Raw genomic sequence first — 20769 nt, forward strand, 5'->3', positions numbered from 1 at the left:
AACAGATAAGACACAAAAATTATTCATCATGCAATTATTTATAAAAATTGTTAACACACTTTTTTATTTACTCTCACAATTTCGGAAGGGGATATTTAGTTTGTATTTAGTTTCGCAAATGTATTATTCTGTACCTTATTTCTTTCGATTAACATTTGCAGCAAAGATTGGATTAATTAGGTTATTCACGAATATTAAGTTTCGAAACAGTTTGTATCTGAGCCACTAGAGCGCGACTAACAGTGTCTCGTCCCCCGCCAGATACGGCATCTACCCGCTGACGGCGTACGGGCCGGCGCTGCGCGGGCGCGGGCGCGCGGCGTCCCCGCTGGAGCGCCTGGCGGAGTCGCTGCCCGCCTCGCCCGAGCCGCGCGACCTGGAGACCCGCCGCGTCGTCAACATGATGTGCTCGCTCAAGCCGCACCCGCACCCGCAGCCCGACGCCACGCCCGCGGACCTGCTCGTACGTACCGCACACCCGACACACGTCCACAACACACAACACACAACCTTAGCAAAACATTTCAAAATCAAACTGCAAATTCTTCCGCTTTCCCATTTTATTCGAAACGATTCACTACTTCTACCAGTCAACATTTATTACTAAATTTACTAATTTAAATATTGCGTTAAAAAAAAATTAACGTATTTTTAATTTCAGTTCAGGAAATGACATCACGTACCTCGTTGCCAAATGATCAGCTTCCATCTCACATTTCACTAATGAAATATTTCAAAATATCAAACGTGGGCTCGCCTATCAGATTTGGACAGACGGTCTTCATATTTATTACACGTTAGCATTTGAGCCAATTTGAATATCTGACAAATATAAGCAACAAATAAATTTGCAAAGTAAAATATACATTCAGTTTATATTTTAACATCTCCCGGGGTACATAGCTTTCGAGGCCCAGAGTCCGTTTTCATTTTTTGCATAATGATATTTGATTGCAAAATCTGAAAAAGAAACATAAGCTAAACGGTGGTCCTAATGTGTTCCAGATGACGATCCTGCTGCGCATGGACGACAAGATGAACCGCCAGCTGACGTGCGCCGTGTCCCGCCGCGACACCGCCTCCGCGCTCGCGCACGAGCTCGTGCAGCTGGGCTTCATACACGAGGTCAGTACGGGGGGTAGCGATATGGGACACTTCCGTTCCAAGTGTTCCAGTGTCCCCTCTAAGAGGAATCCCCCCTTTAGAGGGGACATTGGAATTAAGGAGAAGTGTCTAGAGTATCCGTCCTGATTATCCGCACTAAATTTTTTTAGTCTTGGATGTCGGAGGTCACTTTGGGTTATTTTTATTCGGGGATCTGGGGTTTTAGCAATTCACCCGTTTGTAACGTGCATGTGCGTGTGGCAGGCGGACCGCGACAAGCTGAGCCGGCTGATGGAGGAGTCGCTCCGCAGCAGCTTCGGGCCGGGCGCGGGGGCGCGGGCGCGGGGGCGGGGGGCGCGGGCGGGGGCGCGGGGGGCGCGGGCGGGGGGCTGCCGCTGCGCGCGCCGCAGCAGGTGGCCAGCTAGTGCAGGCCGCGGGACTGCGAGGGCTACATGTAATGCATATTTATACGTAGAAATTATGGGTCTTATGATGAGATTTTGTATTGCCGTAACGTGTATTTTTGCATAAGTATGGTACCGATTGAATGTGTTCCGCGAAATGTTTTAAACCTTTCCACGTTCGAGGCTTGTTTAAGCGGGGATCGACTAAAGTTCCGAATGTTATTTATTTTATTTTTAATATTAGAGCTTAAGATGTACGAGCGAAACATCACCATTTACTTTTATATTAAATTAAGCTAATGTTGTAGCCGGCAGTGAAACTCGCAGTCCTCGCATAAACAAGTGTCCGTCTTCAGATCTTCCATATTGGTCACAATAAGTTCTATAGAAATACTGCAGCTCCAGAAGCAATTCGTAATTGTTACGCGGAGGTAATTTGTAGTCTAAAATGTTGAGCAGTTGGCTTCACTTACAAACACTACATAGTATGGGAAGTATCGAAATGAATAGTATGCTGTAATCGACTATGCCTAATGTCTTTGATAAGTACCCTTATATACTATGTGGAGTATGTAATCGCTAAGGTACCTTGTAATGTTGCATTTCACCTCCCAAAAAATCTTACTAGTCGAGTGTGAATCTAAATCCGATCAGCCGAATCGTTCGTTTTTAATGAAGTCGATACGCTTTCTTAAAGGAAATTGTAAAAAATAAGTTCACTTTAAGATGTCATGTATAAATTGTAAAGTTATGAAGATTCGGAATGGTTAATAATTTAGTTCGAACATCGAGTATGCTTTAGTGATGTAGAATTTTGTATGAATGTGTATATGTTATAAATGATATTTAAAAGAAAAAATATTTAAATTAAACGTTTACTTTTAATTATATGTATAGTGAGGCTTCCTCTTAGAGCTTTATGGATGTGGTTATAAATAATAAGTATACGGAAATTTGAACATACTCATTATGTTGATAAGGTTGAAATTTGTACTGTACTCGCGTCGATTATTACTTTTTACTGCGACAGGTGAAACGAGTTCGTTTGTTGACAACAGTCAAGTAATTTGTTAAGATTTTATATGAGACGCTTATCGTAGCATTCTGTTTTGTTAGGGCGCCACTGGTTCTTAGTGCGTGTCATCTGTACTGCGTTACAGCTGAGACCTTATCTGGCTGACTAAAAGCAGTTGAGTACTAACTGTCTTTAAACAGATAAATTATACAATTACAATACCTCGGGTAGGTCCATCCACTAAACAAAAGGGGAACAATGTTTGAGGGAGTAATCTAAGAGCTGTTGGAGTCCTACCACATAATGTACGTATGGTTGAAGTCAATTGTCCAGACTTGTGATGTTTTATGAATTTATAACTTTGTTTGTTGTGGGTTATGTATTGATGCTAACTTTTACTATGCCATAACCAAAATCTCGAAACTTATAGAGCAAGGATAGATATGTTTTGTTAGAAAATAGTCTTCTATTAGCTTTAAAATCTAGATTTATAATAGTTATTCGGTAACCATTATTAGTCTTAAACCAGAGTTTTTCTTGCAGTTTTTAATGTATTAACGTCAATACAGAACCCATAGAATGTTTTGCATTTACACACATACATTTGGTTTTATACAAAAGATAATGTTTCGGTTACTATACGTAAAGCTATAGTGGTGCTAGTATGTATGTACAGCATTGTATAAAATTCGCTATATTGTATTATCGCAAGGTACGTGAGTTCAGAAGGTCCACTCGTAAAAGTGCTGTCAAACTTGCTTTAACATGTCGACGAAATTTTTAATATTTATTTATATAATTCAAAATCCAATTTATTATTAAACAGTTTCTTGATTATTCCCTGTCATCAATTTGCGCTTAAGTGAAGAAACTTAGTCATTGTGTTCTAAAAATTACCGACATTAGGGGATTAGTAATGCTTATATAACGTCATAGTAACCTGTGTACATGCGAGTGTACCTTCTGCGCGGCCGCAGTTGTTATAGTGTATATTGTCGTAGAGTATCGCATCGGCACCGGTTCCTAGTTCGTTAGTTTCGTTTCAAAACGTTTTGGTGCTGACAATCAATTTCTAATGATTTTTTTTATTTATTGTTTAAAATTTTGCGCTTTTATCCGTTCAGGTGTCACATGCAAACAAATATACCAGTTGAATATTCTAATAACCAACTCAATGTTTGATAACTGACATTGTTCTGAATTACTGAATGATGCAAAAAGTATCGGTTATTTCGCGAATCGTGTATTTTTATCACCGAAACTAAATTATTGAATATTTTTAGTTATTTTCATAAATAACTTAAATACATATTGCAATAATTTAAATAATCAGTTTAGTCTCTTGTCCGACTATGTGAGAACGCTGGTTGCACAGACAAGGACAGCATGTTGTAACACCTAAACGGGTATCAAGCTTACGTTTGGTTGACGCTAGTGGTGCCAAATACATGAGGTGCCAACGATTCGTTTTACATTCAAACGACATTCGTTTACTACCTAAGTTTACTAAAACCTTCCAGTACGCATACAGAATATATTCACTTGTAACGGCTTGCCCTTGACAATATAAACTGTTCGGACATTTGCTAGGAAACATAGCACATGACCTAAAAAAGGGACATATTTTTATAATCGCTTCGCGTCGCTTTTTATTTAACTCCACCTCCTGTCCATATGTTTACGTCAAAAATGATTTGTGTACAATAGTTTTGTGGGATATTTTCTCTACTTCCACTTTTCCATATTTGTATGTATGTTATTCGTTTTCGGAGTGTGTAGGATGCGATCCCGTCCTAGGTCTGTCCCCTCTCCCCGCTTCCCCTCAGAACACTTGTCAGGTTACGGAACGTACTCACCGCGTGGTTGTGCTGGAAAACTAATGTGTGCGACATACATGGTACTCACGAACGATATAACACCCTTATATTGAGTATACCGAAAAGGTTGCTTTTCTAAAAAATATTCGACACCTTAAGAACTACCTTTTCGAAACGAACATTTCCAAAATAATCAAGTATGTCATTCACATCGATGTTCGCGTCGGCGTCGAAGGCTAGGAGTTAGTAGCGCAGTAGTCTAGAGTAGTGTAAACGAAAGACTGGCTAATGTAAAGATAGGTTTGTACGGCGGGACGGCCCGCGCGGTACCGCGGCCCACACGAGTAGCGGCCGCGACGCTCACTGTACCGTAGCACGCTGCATAGAGCTTCGCGGTTGAACTCGCCCGACTATTTACTTTAAATATATGCGTTTTGTCTAATACTAGATTCTAATTTATTTCGTAGGGTGCGGGAATTTTCGTATTCGTTACCAAAAAATTATGTACGCTTATTTATATATATTAGGGAATATAATTAAATTATAAAATGTTAGGAAATTAATTCATAAACGATGTGGGCCGGTTGACACCGCGCGTGAGCTATGTCGGAAGGCAAGTATATAGCTAGTAAAGTGGCGTGTTCTTTGTAAATATTCGCTTTTAGTCTAAAAACTATACTTATTAATGATTATTGTTGTAATTGTAACTGATTTACGTACCTACTTATCGACCTATAAGCATACAAACGCCGCTGCATTACCGACTCGCTTATATTTATATATCTCGCATTTTATTTAATTACCTTCATTTTGATATTGTTTTATATTTGTGAACAAAGTTGTATGTGGCACGTTTGGCTGTGTTGTATCGTGCCTGTGCTGTCAACCGTTTAGGTGAAATGCGAATGTGCTGAATACAAACAAGTATGTAATCGCCCCCACACGTACCGTACACGCCCCGGCGGCAGGACGCCGCTCCTCTCCCACAGCGGCTCTGTCTGCACAAGCGCCACACAACGTTACCTCTGTTACTCACGCAATATTTTAAGATGTCTCTCAACTTATCTATGTTCCTATGTACCATTTTACTTCCAAACGCAACAACTTTTACACTTTAATATATTATGCTAACGACTCGATATCGACGCAAACTCTAGAATTAAACTAAATCTAATATACTAAAACGTATCCATTTTCTAGTTTAGAAAATAGGTAGTTAGACTCAATCTCTTCACTTTAGCAATATGAATCTAAAGCCACAGTAGATTGGGTACAGTTTCGCTTGATGTTTCGGTAAAGTCCTGTCCCTGGTCGGTATTCCCAGTCACTGATGCGTCGCGTTCAGAGGTACAGTGGTACAACCATTATTTTATAGAACACGTTGTTTATATTATTTTGTTTCACTTTTTTTCTTTTGTTTGTTTCTTAATTGAACACATTAACGGAGAATGTTTTATTTCATTAACAATTTATTGTTGTACATAATTACCCAATCAGTGTTCTGGTTTTTCTTTTGTTTATCCAAAGAGAAAAATGTGTTCATCTGTAAAAAAGTTTTTTTTTGTTTTTATGAGATTGTAACATAATTATTTATTGGATCCAGAATTGCATTTCCCACTCGATTTTAATGATTTTCTTTACAGATAACAATGTGCAAGTAACCGAAGTATGATTTAGCTATAGTACATATTATTATTGTAATAAAACCTATTATGATTATGCTCAAAGTGACTTGTAAAGAATCCATAACAAATGATCGAACGATCAAGTGATGTTTGCATACTATTCTACAATAAAGAACGTCAATAAAGTGTATTTTAAAAAAGTATTTTGTCTTTTGGTCTTTACTCGTGGGTTTGTAAAATATTATGGGATTCCTTTGTGAGACGAAGCGCGTGTTGAATGTTTGGCACACCCCCAGCTGCTGTTTTATAATAACTACATTGCACTATTATTATCTTAAACAATAGCGTAGGTCACATGGCGCTACAACTCTGAGATACGTTTACATTGAGCAGGTGTACATTGTATAATAAATAACATTAGGTAGAATGTGGAGCGTATCTAGAAAAACGTAGATGTAGAATGTCATTCAGACATTACACCAATCTAAGCAATAGATGAACTTGCATTAACCAGTCTTATTAAACTTATAATCTGCATATTTTAAGTTTAATAAGACTGCGGTTCTGGTTCTAATGAATTGATTTTATATTCAAGGTAAAAGGTAAGTATCTCTTAAATAAGTACGAGATTTGGAAATCATAATTATGCAAAAAGTAGCCGCATGTTTCCCTATTCTACAATGCCAATAAGGAGTTTAAGTTAATTAAAGACACAGGATTAAATTTTGCTTCTTTAGAGCCCTTTATTATTACATTTAACATTACTCACCGTAGCTCTTCACCAATTGCTTGACGTGTAACTGCAGAGATTTTTAAGTTTCAAAAGGGATTATGAAATACATGCGTGGAACTGTAGAGAGTTACATATTCCGTGGAACCATAAAATGCTTTCAGAACGAGCCAATTTATGAAAGCATCAACTACGTGCACTTTAAAGTAGACCAATTAACGTACACTTTCAGTTTCATACTTTTTGTTAATAAATCTTGTATTGTTTTCCCGACATTGATTAGACGTCAATTGTTATTAAATGTAAGGAATGAGTGCCTGCCGAGGTGTTGAGGAAGCTATAAAACATTTTGTGTTACCTACGAGTTCAATCTTGATGTATCTATTTCGATATTGAGTGCATTTTCCAATGTTAGGTGTATGAGTGACGTATCCTCACTAATACTAATTACTCACTTGATTAATTTATGATACATACATTAAAAAGTGCATAAAAACTATTAGACACTGCGCATTTTAAAGCAACTTGAAGTGGACTCGCATCGGGGCTACCAGTGCGCGGAAACGTCAAAGTTAGGCTGTCTTGACGCGTTACTGAGAGAAATGAAGCGCAGGGAAAAGCTTGCAAATTTGTTCTCTGTCAACTCATTAGCAAAACAATCTGTCTTATTTCTTTATTTAATATAATATTGGCATTAAATTGTTGAAGTCACTTTCATCTAATAAAAAATACTTTTTATTAAACCAGTCGATTGTGGTTACAAAATGATTTCTATCGAATCAAATAGTGCCTATGTTTTATGTGGTAAAGTACCTTATTAAAATGTTACGTATACTTATCTGCCATGGCTGCTATGTTTGTGGGTAGATGCGATTATAAAGTCAGATACAAATTTGAGCTCTACTTTAAACAAGAAAAGTATTTGGTACCTTTTCTACTTAGAGATAGTTGTTTATTATTTAGTTGTAGTTGTATACTATTTTAACTGTCACTTATAGGTAGCTTCTGCATGTGTGATAAGTTTCGATCACCTAAAACCAATTTCTACAGCCTCATTCTCAGCCAATTTTTTTCATGCTAAGAATAGAGTCTATCCTACTCTTAGTAATCTATGTATTGTAGGAATTAGAATAAAAAACGTCATTATTACATAAATTGTAATTTATTATCACAAACTCACAACGTCTCCTGCGTCGATCATATTTGTCATTTATCCCGACAATAACATACTTGACTTGTCAGCGTATGAAGTGAGACACCATATTATATAGAACTAATAAAGCTATGAGACAATGATAAGAACTCCGATGCTACAGTAGTGTGTGATGGTGCAGCCAACATGAAAGAGAAAGTCACGCGTGTAACTGGTGAGAGCCCAGTTACAGTTACATCTACAAATGTAAATATTTACACAACAGCTTACTATGTAATACAGGCCTTCATAGTTCAACTATTCATCTTCCGCTGTTGATGCGGGATTGTTCTTAATTAAACCAACAATTCAAGACCAATCTTTTCCCTTGTATCTTTTATAAAACAGAAGTTATTTTACACATTAATATTTACCCTAAATTGTCTTTGGTAATTTGGCAGTTATATTTGTAGAGGTACAAAATACTTATAAGTAATATAAGTCTCTATAGTATTTGATGACTGCCAAGACAAGTGTAACACAAATACATTTTCTTATTTATATTAAGTACCACGTCTATTAAAGTACAACTTTCCGTTCCTAGCGAGTACTTGTTTGCGATGTTTCTTTATACTAATTAATATTCACTCAGCCGCAGGTTGGGCAAACTAACACCAATAAAATACTATTGATTGTCGCTAACATTCCGCAGAGGCCCCCGCCGCGGGTTTCATAACCGGTACCGCTGCGGCATGGTGATGGGCCGCGGCTCCATCTCCTCCTTCTCCTCCTGCTCGGGCACGTAGTAGTGCAGCTCGTAGGCGGGCGACAGCTCCACCGTGAGGTTGTCGCAGTGCGGGTCGCACGGCTTGGCGGGCGCCAGGATGTTGGAGGGCCGCGGGTTGCTCACGTCGTACAGCCGCTTCATGAAGGCGCTGGACGACGCCACCTTGCCCTCCGCCGGGCTCCGGTGCACCACACTGTTGTTGTACAGTATGGGAAAGTCAACCTTGAATCGTTCACTATTCTGGTTGAAATTGTCCACGAATCTATTTAGAATATCTTTTCGGAATTTTGTTTCGTAATCATAATCGTCATCGCCCTGATTAGGATCTTTAAGTGTTGTTAACTTCGCCAGGTCATTCATTGTGACTCCCTGCAGTGGTGACCGCGTGTAGGGAAGAAACTCTGAGCTCCTGTCGTCGTCGCTCTCCTTCGCTGCCTCGTTAATAAAGTCCCTGTAATGTTTGATTACGTATGAAGCTCTGTTGAAATTTCCATCGTTTACTACAAATCCGTTAGGGGGCTCGGTCACGCGCGGCGGGTTCGTCAAATACAGGTTTTTGTCTAAGCTGTCAGGTCTGTACATTGGCGTAAAAGCAGGTTTCACTGTTAACTTATTTAATTGTTCGTTCTTTTCTGTGTGGAGTGGAGAAGCTGTCGCGTATGTTACAGATAACACATTTTGAGGAGGTTCTTTAAATGTGTACAAGTTTACTTTTCTATTGAAATCGTGGTCGTAGTCGTTTACATTAACTTTTTGTGTTACTTTCTGTGTCGGGGGGAAGTACTGCACGGTCGCTTTCCTCTCCGGTTGGTATTCTCTCATCGGTTTTGTACGCAGCAGTTCCGGAGGTTGAGTGACAGACACGTGGGTAGCTTTAAAAGGCTGAGTAAATTTCTTCAAGTCTATTTTGGAGAGATTAACATAATCAGCATCATACTCATCTGTAGTATCGTAGTACTCGGCTAAGTTGTAGAATTTCTTAGGCTTGTTTGTCGTTAAGGGAGTTGTAAGGTCGTTTTTAAATATGTTCATGTTTTCTTTTGATATAGCATTCACTGTTAAGTCGAACTCTGAGGTCGGTTTCGATGGGGAAGGCGTTGTCGAAGAAAGTATTGTTTCTGGGCTCATCGGTACAGTCACATCTTCAACTTTCGATGTGCTGATATTTTCTCCTGAAGTTTCTTCATAATCACTGTAAACGGTATCACCAAACTTGTTCACCCTCTTCTTTTTAGATTTTCTTACTTCAGCGATTTTCTCTAACCTAACTCTTAAGTCTGGAACACCATCTTTGTTGTCTTTTTCTGTCATGTTAGCCCACTCGGTCTCTGTTTTATTCTTTAAAACTTCTGTAAAGGATTTGGAAGCATTTTTTGGTTTAAACACTATTCCGAGAGAGCTGATGCTTTCATTCCTCCAACTGTTGTCGTCTGGATCTCGTACGAACTGTTTCGGTGGCTGGACATCTAATTTCTTGAGAGGCTTGTAATTAGGGCTTACTGCATAAAGCCCTGCGAGCTTCTTTTTACCTGGGCTGATTGGTTGAACGCTTAGCATGTCCTCAGTAACTGCGTCTTGACCTGTAGTGACATTGTCAGTTGTCTTCCACTCCTTCAGTGACTTCACGTTCGTTACAATAAGTCGTTCGTCTCGATAACGTTTTGCATTCTCTTCGTCGTTCAGAGTTTCCTCTCTTAATAATTCTTCCTTGATCGCATCCTCTGCCTTTAAAAAAAGAAAACAAAATGTATGTATTAGGCTGCATTATATTATAGCCAACATTTAATTGAACCGGATCTTTAAATAAAATTGTATGGCTTAGGATGAGAATAATTAATGTAAATGGTATATAGAGTGTTTGTGGAGTCTAATGTTATGCGAAAAAATGTATGAAATTAAATTAGATTTAAAAACAAAACTTACCAGTTGGCTTTGCGACTCCAGGCCAGTAATATTCTTGTTTTCTGGCGTATCAGTTTCACCTGGCTCAGTCTCATACATAGTACCAAACATTTCAGTATCATTCACCGTCGCTTTTGGTGGGAGTTCTGAAGTAGTTATTTCGTCTGCCTTGGGCGCTGACACCTCGACGTTGTGTATGTACCCTGCTCTTTTGGACACCAGTTCTTGTTTCGTCGTGACAGGTTCGACATCAGCAGCCATCATTTGTGTAACAGCCTGCGTGCCGGATACTGGTGCAAGGGTGACGCTTACATCGGTGGCGTTCGGCTCTTCAACTTGTTGTGTCGTCATCATCATCGTCGTCATTACTGTCGTCGATTCTTGAGCATTTATCAAATCATTCTTTAGTTTTTCTAATGATGGAATTGGTGTCATAATAAAAACTTTATCTAGACTGATACGAGTTTGGGCAGTTTCTGCTTTTGTCATATCGTTTTCTGGTGCATTCGTTAGAGCACTTTCAGTGCTTATGCGTTTCCTGTCAATAGTTGTATATTTTTTCCAATGCGGCAGCGCTGGAGGAACATAGTCTGCAGATGCTGTGTCCGTATTATAATCGTCTGTAGTAACATACCATTCCGTAGTAAATTCTTGCGATATGCTTGTTACGTCTGTTTCTGGTGCACGAGAAGTCGTTGAGACAGTAGACTCATCCGATTTCAGGGTTTTATTTTCTTCGTCTTTTTTTGTTTCCGAAATATTTTGATCGATGTTTATAAAGTTTGAAATGTTCTGTTTCGTAGTGCTATCATTATGTAAATGACTATTGTTTCCAGGTGTTAAACTAGTCACGTCTATATGTTCCGTAGAACTGCTTGGCGTAGTACTGATATCTGTAGGTTTTACTGTTGCGTTTTCTAACAAATTATTTGTGGTTTGCTCTGGCAATGACGCTTCAGTAGAAATATTGTCTTTCGAACTGAGATCCGTTGTATTTGAATTGCCCTTACTTAGGATGTCTGCTGATGTGCTTGTTACGTTTCCTTGTTGAATTGTGTTTAGAGTGTTACCCAAAGATTCCTTTCGATTAAATGTTCCAGTAGGAACAATATTTTGAAGTGTCGTTAAGCGCTCTTCATTTTTTTCGGGACTCTTTGTCGCTGTCTGGCTGGTGCTTGAAGTCGTTGTAATGTGAGAGTTATTCGTTCCTGCCGTTGAAGTAGTAGTTGTTGTGTCAGCAGATAAATTAGTTTTTTTTAATTCTGATGGTAGTAACTCCTCGTCTGCTATCTGATTGGCAATAGTTAGTACTTTTGGAATTTTCCCATCGTTATCGATTTTCGTATCTTTATTTTTCGGATCGTTGATTGCAATTACAGCTGTATCTGATCCCTTAACTTTAGCGGTGACGTTTTGATCTGAGTCCTGAGCTGATTTTAAATCATACCTAACCTCAAGCTGTGTACTCTCTCCTGTGTCTAGATCTGGCGATTGACTCAAGATATTATGTGACCGACCGATAGTGAAGCCACTGGCAGGTGATTTAGTTATTGCTATCGCGATTGCCAAGGAAATCACGAAGGACCTGAAATGAAATAAATTTTTGTTAAATTAATTTGCTGCTGGGCCAGTCGACTCGGAAGGAATTTACATCAATAATAATAATAATTGTCGCCTTAGCTATCGTAAGAGGTTGTGAAGAGTACGATGCGTTTGTGTTGCGAGTGCTCACCGCGCGTACCCAGCCGACATATCGCAGAGTTAGTGAAGCGGTCGCTGTGCGTGATTGCGTATCTGAAGTCAAGTGGAGGCGAGGGAGTAGCGCCGCACAATGGTCGTGTTTTCAAACAGACACACCATCGTGCAACCGCTACGGCTGTTATTATATAAGTTGTATCATATGTTTAGATAATAATGTTACTTATGAATCAATTGTATTTCATACGTCTTACTGTTATGATACCGTTACAGAGGATTATTTTATTCTCTAATTTTGATGTTTTAAATACGCGGATTGGCAAATGCGTTCCTACGATTTCATGCATCACTAATTTAGTAAAACGTTGCATCGGAATGCAATGACTATTTTGTTTGATGGACTTAATATATCTTTGGTATTGAAGACAGCATAATGACGCGAACAACGTCCAACAGGTTCTAATTAAATAACAGATGACGTAACAACATGAAATCCACGAACCTGTAAGTGTCGGCTTTGGGTGCGCGTGCGCAGGGTGCATCACACAAATCAATATAACATCCAAATTTTTGTAGTAGGTACCTAGTATTAATTGATGCGCCTGTCATTATTATGTGGTTGAAGTAGGTACATTTATTTACGATTTATGAGTGCGAAATCAAGCCAAGTAGAGGATGCTATAATGATTGTTAGTACCTATGTATGTACGTTGCGCGCGCGCAATCATTCAGTGGATTTTCTAATACAAGAAAAAAAAACTTGTAAAATATTAGCTGGCTAGACAGCACCATTAATCACTACTTTTGCAATTCGCTGTGTACTCTTCGTATGTTGGAACTAATGTACTTGTCTTTATCGGTGATTATACAGATACAACGTGATTCACAGAAAGCGCACAGTTCAATTTTGATTAAAATTATAGTATTTTGGCGATAATATCGCTGTCGTCGTAAAATGTAATGACACCACTTCTAGGCAAGGTTACCTCTAAGAAAAATGAGTTTGCCCAAAAGAAGACACCAAAGTCAGAGTTTGTGTAGAAACACCTTCTTTTCAGATTAATCTAAATCTTTTCTGAAATTTTTGTAATAACACATACATCTACACTTGTATTAAAAAGAGGATAGATTTGTATGTTTATAATGAATAAACTCAAAAACTACTGGACCGATTTCGAAAATTCACATGCAATTGCATGCATTCAAAAAATGGTATCTTATCCACGGGCCGATATCGGGTGGAGTCTAAAAAACTAATACAATTTAAAAAAATCCGTACTATATCTTCTAGCTGCGCGGACGAAGTCGCGGACAACAGCTAGTATTTAATAAATTGACTACTTCTGTGTCCCCTATATGGGCTTGAGTAAAATTTCTATTCTTGTTTTACATTTGTTTTTAGTGACAGTTAATTTTCTACTGAGTTTTTAGACAAAATACATAACAAGATTGTTTATCTACCTAGTATAGATTTTTAATGGAAGTTCAACTTTAGAAACTTGTCGAGTAAGGAATCTATTTATGCTTAAAAAATTTGGCTTCTGTCCGGGAAGTTGAATAGATTTTAGCAGGAAATAACTTATTTACACCGAAGTTAATAGATCTATCAGATACAATGATTATAAACAGAGTGATTACATCCACGTTCAGACATCTGAAATCCGAACTGAATGGGAGTGCCCAAGATCAATACAATTAGGACAATATTATGTTTCATTCACGTACCTACAAAAAAAATGAATACTGCAGTTAACAATCTATCAAATTTTCCCTCAGACAATACACCTACGAAAACTACATTCATCGTAGCACACTTGTATTGCTCGCGATGCCCTGGAAATGCAATTCGGCAATTGACAGACACTCGATCGTGCGCAGGCGCAGCACGAACAGACACCACTCACACAAACCTATGTAAATATTGTTATTACGTCCCTAAACATCGGTCATGCGTAAATTTCGCCGGATTACCATATTGTTCTAATTTGTATGTATTTTGTAAACTACGATTATTGCACTGACATTTTCATTCGTTTAACCACATTTTATGTAGTATTGTGTACCTATGCTTCACTGATTGGACTATTGTTTTGATAGGATGAAGGCACAAATTGCTTAATTTCAAATATTGCGTCTTTAATTATTTATCTTTTTTGTGTTTTCTAGAAGCTTTCTACTACCATTAGCTACATTAGTTTGTGTTTGTACAATTTTTGAGAAAATCAATTGACAATATTTGGTGCTGGTGTTGGTAATACACATTCAATTACTACATGTGATTATAATTTCTAGACTATTTAAATGAAGTCACTGTCACTGATCGACTTCACTCGGCGACGCTAATGGGGAGTAAGAATGAGTCGCACCGTGGAGTAACGAACCGAAGAGCCGGTGTGTTGCGTTTAATTAGTCTGTTTAAAGCCCAGGCCCAAAGTATGTACTTAAGTAAGACATTCTGACTTCATGCAACAGTACAAAATGCTTACAACTTATTGGCACGTCAATGACTACGAACCCCAATTCCGCTGTTTACAATGGCCGATGTATTCATGGAAACACCATTAAAATGGGACTATTCGTATTCTCTTAAATATTTCCAAATCAATAATTGTAAAGTCAGTTAGGCCGAACACTCAATACAATGAATTTCCAATAATTGTGTTGCCATAATTCTTAGAAGAATACGAATAGTGTCGAATTTAATCCAATTGCCATTAATTCATCGGCCATTGTAAAAAGCAGAATCGGGGCCCTGGCCTAAACGAAATGACAGATAAGTTCAAAATAAATTGACACAAGCGAATGTAATGAATATTAGACATAATTAATTTCAATTCCGTGATTATCTACTTTACCTACAAAGTAGCAAGAATTGTACAGAGTGACTTAATTATTATAATCATGCATTATGAATGAAAATTTATTTACAATTATGAATGAATATTTGCAAATTGCGAATAGATGAATACGCGATGATTCGTTGAAACATCATCGGCTGTTGTAGAAAGATAGGAACGTTCGTTAAATACGGCAATAGGTATCGGTGTACAGCTGGTTATTGCGAAATTAGACTAAAACCTGATTGAAGAAACCAGACGGTGTGAAATGCACGGAAAAAAGATTCGGCGATGCATATACCTAAAACATACTTATTACTTATTGTTATTTTAAAACTGATGTTTACGCAGAGAAACGGTAACTGCGGTAGTAATTGATTGTTTTCTTCGCTCATCTTTGTATCCATTCATATTTGAATGTCTTTATCTGTTAGTTAGTCTATTTCCTCACTAATAATGAATCTTTTTTGTGTTTGTCTGTCTTGACACAGGCTGTCTCTATAGGAAATTTAATACAGAAAACTTGTCTGATTTGATAGGCAATAACCAAATATGAAGATGTGGATAGGCAACAAGAAAATAGGGAAAGCTTGATAAGAAACGTTTTACGTAAAGGTAATGATAATGGTTTTATCTAGGTAACTTTATAGACTACTATGAAGTTACCTGGAAAGAACTAAGTACTTAATATCTTTCCGATATCAAATTTTCACGTAGGTACTTTTTTTACTTTCCAATGTTGATTACACCGAGGCATTAGTTTCTAGTCATTTAAACACAAGAAGCGACACAGATATATGAATGCTCATACGCCTTCGTCATTCGGAAAATTTATTATAGCAAGCTAAGATAGCCGATGCTAGAATATGTACGACAATATTGTTATAACGGGTGCTTGTTTGTAAGCAATGAATCTTCTAATATTATATTTCTAATGTATGTACCTCTTTCACACAAAAATCATAGAACAGATTTAGACAAAACTTGGTACGCAGATACCTAGTTTACAACTAGGAATCACACATAGGATATGATTTTGTCCTGATTTTAAGTTCCCTCGGGATAATTTCCGATTTGTTGCGGGTGGGCCCGCAGAAAACAGCTCGTATCCAAAATAACCTACGCTGTCATGCATCATACAAGTTCGGCTATTTCCGTGTGAAAAGAAAATTCATCAGGGAAAACGATAAACACTGTTGACTTGGAAGGACGAGCTTGGTATTGCGTGCACCCTCGAAAAACACTTCCGATAGACACCTGCAAACATTAGGGATATCCCTATAAGAAGGTTTCTGAATACATCACACGAGGACCTTCGGCTAATTCCTTCGGATCGCGTGTCAGAGTGACCTGATATGAACATACCTCTACCAAATACTTAAAACCTTGTGAAATGTTTCCGATCATTTTAAATAAACGAAGTTTAAATGTTCACTCAGTAAGTATCTAAGTATCCATGATTAACTCGCCGTTTTAAGTAATAACTGTTTTAAATAATCGAAGCTGAAAGCTGTTATGAGCAGTTCCGCGAATTATAACCCAGTTATTAATGCTTTGTTGGTACAAATGATTCTGTTCCCGATCAGTGTTTTTACACACAAACAGTTGCGCGTAATTTAGCGATTAACATTGTAGACTTTAACTTATTTTCAGGGAATTAAAAACATAGTGACACTTTGTTTACAATTCAAGATTCATAGCTATTATAGTGATGTTTCTTTCCTCGTGTTTAAATAAACCAAATTCAATTATTATTGATCTCACTTCCGAAACGACGTTGAAATGACAATGGACCGACCAACTCCGATACAAATACACATCAGCGTGCGACACTTAATACAATGACATCTAATTATATTATCAATCAATTATTTTAAAACAGAATATAAAACAAATGATTCAAAATACGAAACGAACAATACGTGCAGGATCTTCTCAGGCCTGATGAGAATTCGGACTTTCTCATCGGATAGCCGCGGGTTGAATGATTTTCTTACAGACGACTTTAACCCTTAATGATGGACCCGAAGACCGGAGACGACAAAATTGGTGAATGAGACCCGGAGGAAGACAAGTGACAAGTTTTAAACTTGACACTTGTGTATGATACTATTTAGAACAATAATTACAGAATAGGACTTTATGAAGCCAAAATGGAGGAATGCCTTTACAACTTCCGCTGCTGTAGCCCCTTCTAAATAACAATTTGGCTATGTTAAAAAATAGGTTCCTCGCAATCATTACAAAATCCCAATCATCTTCTCATTCAATTGTCAGGAAGATTACAAAATTAAAAGAAACTGGTCAATCAAAAAACACAGACTGACAACCCCTAATTTGACATAAATGTAGTTACATTTAGAGCCTTGAGAACACAACTTCAATGTTAATCTAAGCAGTGATTAACTTTCAGTAAACAAAAACAACGTGATGACATGTATTTACGTTGAAAGGACTTATATCATCGTAATGAGTAATAGTGGCAATGAATCCATCTCTCCGCGGGAAAACAGTTTGTTGGCCGGAGTAAGCACACGATCACTTGTGATCGGGAAGCATAATGGCATTCCGTACATGTGACACCTATCAGTGGACGAACACAAGATAATAGGCAGAATTTAATAATAGATTTGTCAACATTACGGTAGTAAATAAATAACCCGTAGCATGACACAACTGCTGTTGTAACATTAAGTATCGTAGTTGTAGCAGTTTTTAAAAGTTTTGTCTCCAAGAAATATTGAGTTTTGAAGAACTCAAAGAGCAAATTTCCTCTAAAAGTGCGTCGTATATCACCTTTTTGTTGGGAAGTACTTAGGGTCCTCATTTAATATAGAACTGTATAATAAATCCAAGAATATGTCATAAGCTACGATCGATCCTTAAACCAACATTCCACTTTGGATGTCCATGACACCAAAAGTTACGAATGACAATTTGAGGTTGAAAACAATCACGAAAAACTTCAATTAAACCTTTAAACGGACACAAACTATTAACTGTATAATAAGTATAACATGAAGGTCTTTTAGGGTGGGTAATATTTGAACAAAGCTACACTCTAAAATCTGCTTTTTCCACATAGTCTTAAAAACAAAAATTTTCCCAAAGTTCTTAGGTAGATGATTATGTTTTTACTTCGATCCTCCATTTAATTCTGGAACGGATTTATAATTTCTTTGAGATGGAAGAGGTTTGTACGAAAAAAAAACATGTTGAGAAAAGTGCGGTAAAATGCATTTCTACTTCTTCAGTTAAGTATTTCCAGAATTCGATTACATGTTAACATTTAAGATTTTCATTTACACTGAAATTTTGAAATACTTATTCCTCTTTAACTCTGAAAAACGATAAGCTTTAAAAAGAGCCAAGCCTAAGTGATAAATATGAGAAACCCCTGGAAATCGTCTAACATATTTCTCATCACAATCACAACACTGTTGCTTACAGGCGTACTTACCCCCGGCGTGGGGTTCCTTACCGAGCGTCTCGGGTACAACACATCACAACGGCAGCATGTCGCGGGGCCTACCTGAGTGCGTGGTGCTGGCGCATGCTGGCTCTCGTCCCGGGAAGCACGGCCGCGCTGCGCGGTGACCGCTCCATTACTAACCGCCAACAATACATTACCTCAGCGTCGACGTCAACGCTTCCTTCCATTGAGCAACTATGAAACGCTAAGGACGATGCGTTCCTCCCCCGTAATGCGCTGCTTCCTCTAGTTCCGGACAACAGCCTTCGAGAAACAGTTTCACACAATTATACACGTCATAATTTGAATAGGTAGTATTCATTAGCTTTTGTAGTATTTAGTATGCATTTTGGTGATATTAATTTATGGTAATTGGTAATTGAGGAATTAGCTGGAACACATCAGGCAGTAAACCTTAACTTGTAATTATAGGAACTTACTAAAGGAAGCGGAAAATTATAATGTTGGTAAACGATAGGCCTGTAAATAACCGGTCCCATTGTTATACAGTTTACTAATACTTCAATAGTTCATTTCTAAACATGATAGATTTGTAATTTTTTTCACCGCTATTATTTTAGAAATATCTAGATTTTAATCAAAGCCTATCTAGAGGCCAACTGTTTTGTTCTGCTGAAAATAAGTTGTCTCTTGCGACCATGCACTATAGGTAGGTACAATAGATGCGATTATTCTTGGCATCCTCGTGAAGGACTTAATAAAAGTCTACTTTTCATACGGATTTATAAAAAACTTTACGAAGGTTACATTAGTAAGAAATAAATAATATCACAAAATCAGCGATCCATAGAGCCCGATAGGGTGAGAAACATAGATTAACAGCGCAGTAAATTATGAAGTTTTTATTAGAATTTGAATAGCAGTCAGCCAACACACCCATTAAAACAATAACTTATTGTCCTCTTACTAAGATGGCGAATAATAATAAAATAGACAAAACTTAAGACTTATTATGTAAAAGAACGCAAAACAAAATATTTTTTAGTTTAACAATTATAGAATTGAATTGAAGAAGGTATTTTTAACCCCTGATGCAAAAAGAGGGGTGTTATACGTTGGACGTTTTTGTCTGTCTGTGGCATCATACTTAGTTCCTGAGCGGGTTGATTGATTATTTCAATTTCGTTTGAATGATGTGCCAGTGTTCTAAGATATCTTTGATAAAAATCTAGAGAGCCCTTAAAAAGTTGTGGAGGTTAAAAGGGGCAGAATAACCGAATGGAATAAACGGTTACTCAAATGAAAGCACACTGAAAGAGAAAATTGATGACTTAATATTGTGGGTCTTTAGTTTCGTTTGAGAAAATTGGTGATGTGAAAAAGAGATATGGAATCTGATTGTCAAGAAAGATTATCAGGCTTTGCAATTGAGCTAAAGATCTTTGTCATTTGGTAATTGAAAGGGTTTTGTTTTAAATTTTAACTTTTTTAATAGCGTGAGTACTAAGTCAAACCAGTTACAGCTTAAACTGTAGCCGGTTGACTGCACGCGTAGGAGGGATCTAGTGATCTTTCTTGATCTACTTTCTCAACAGGGCTGCAGGTTCGATCCCTGTATCAGTCAAGTTTAAATCTTTTTACGTAAGCATGTGAATTTATTATTCGAGAAACTCGCAATGCAGTAGTAAAGTTTAATGATGCGGAACAAAAAAGAACTAATAATTGATTATTATGGATCTTTATGATCGGCAATGCCTATTTATTACCATCCGACTGACAAAAATTACCATGCCTAAAAGACACAATCCAACGAACAAACGAAAGAAGTAGTGTCACATCCTGTCCTAAAAAAGGCCCCGTCTTTAAGTTCATTAATTCTATGTTGATTCAATTTTTAACATGCATATCGTAAAATCGTTAAAAATTATCTGTACCATGAATGTTTTCTATTATAGTCCTTTCTAGGTGGTTCACTGAGGATTCTGCAGCGAAACAGTAAAATATTACTAATTACTATTACTAGTAATATATTCACTTTTTTTTTGTGTTTTTGTCTGTGTGCGATTTCAGTAACGGCTTATCCGATTATATTATACATCCAAACTCACTATTCGCAACTTAAGACGTGGCCACAGCAAGTAAAGCATTAAAATTCATTTTATATACAAACACTTGAAGAAAATTAGGTATACATACTTAATAAGATTTATAGTGTAAGTACAAGTTCAGTGAGTACTTGGCGGCTCGGAACATAACGATACATTAAGGTAATCGATTGTAATGTG

General features: G+C 37.5%; 2 protein-coding genes across 3 annotated transcripts in view; one reads left to right on the top strand and one right to left on the bottom strand.

The window, feature by feature from the left end:
- LOC113508812 (nuclear receptor-binding protein homolog) overlaps window positions 1–1446 on the top strand; it is a gene marked incomplete at its 3' end in the record, with an annotated part of 66408 nt that extends 64962 nt beyond the window's left edge. Inside the window, exons 8-10 of the mRNA XM_026891938.1 lie at window positions 262–463; window positions 1006–1125; window positions 1369–1446. Coding sequence (XP_026747739.1) covers window positions 262–463; window positions 1006–1125; window positions 1369–1446 — 400 coding nt within the window. The remainder of the gene's footprint in view (window positions 1–261; window positions 464–1005; window positions 1126–1368) is intronic.
- A 6392-nt stretch (window positions 1447–7838) lies between these two features.
- Window positions 7839–18789, bottom strand: LOC113508813 (serine-rich adhesin for platelets-like). 2 transcript variants are annotated; one of them, XM_026891939.1, is made up of 3 exons: window positions 18584–18789; window positions 10538–12101; window positions 7839–10339 (listed from the first exon to the last, which is right to left on the bottom strand). In XM_026891939.1, exons 1-3 carry the CDS (start codon window positions 18709–18711, stop codon window positions 8558–8560), a joined length of 3474 nt encoding a protein of 1157 aa, XP_026747740.1. In that variant the 5' UTR covers window positions 18712–18789; the 3' UTR covers window positions 7839–8557. The 2 variants fall into 2 exon arrangements, with proteins under 2 accessions (XP_026747740.1, XP_026747741.1); XM_026891940.1 differs by lacking the exon at window positions 18584–18789 and adding an exon at window positions 12249–12723.
- Between the last annotated feature and the right edge of the window lie 1980 nt (window positions 18790–20769).

Source organism: Trichoplusia ni, chromosome 3 (genome assembly GCF_003590095.1).
Source record: "Trichoplusia ni isolate ovarian cell line Hi5 chromosome 3, tn1, whole genome shotgun sequence".
In the NCBI taxonomy this organism is placed as follows: Eukaryota; Metazoa; Arthropoda; class Insecta; order Lepidoptera; family Noctuidae; genus Trichoplusia; species Trichoplusia ni.

Bases quoted from the DNA above. Each gene is read 5' to 3' on its own strand.
- LOC113508813 (XM_026891939.1), bottom strand. From the start codon at position 18,711: ATGGAAGGAAGCGTTGACGTCGACGCTGAGGTAATGTATTGTTGGCGG. The intron at 12,102-18,583 runs GTAGGCCCCGCG...ATTTCATTTCAG, and splicing joins CGCCAGCACCACGCACTCAG to GTCCTTCGTGATTTCCTTGG. The intron at 10,340-10,537 runs GTAAGTTTTGTT...CTTTTTTTAAAG, and splicing joins TGGAGTCGCAAAGCCAACTG to GCAGAGGATGCGATCAAGGA.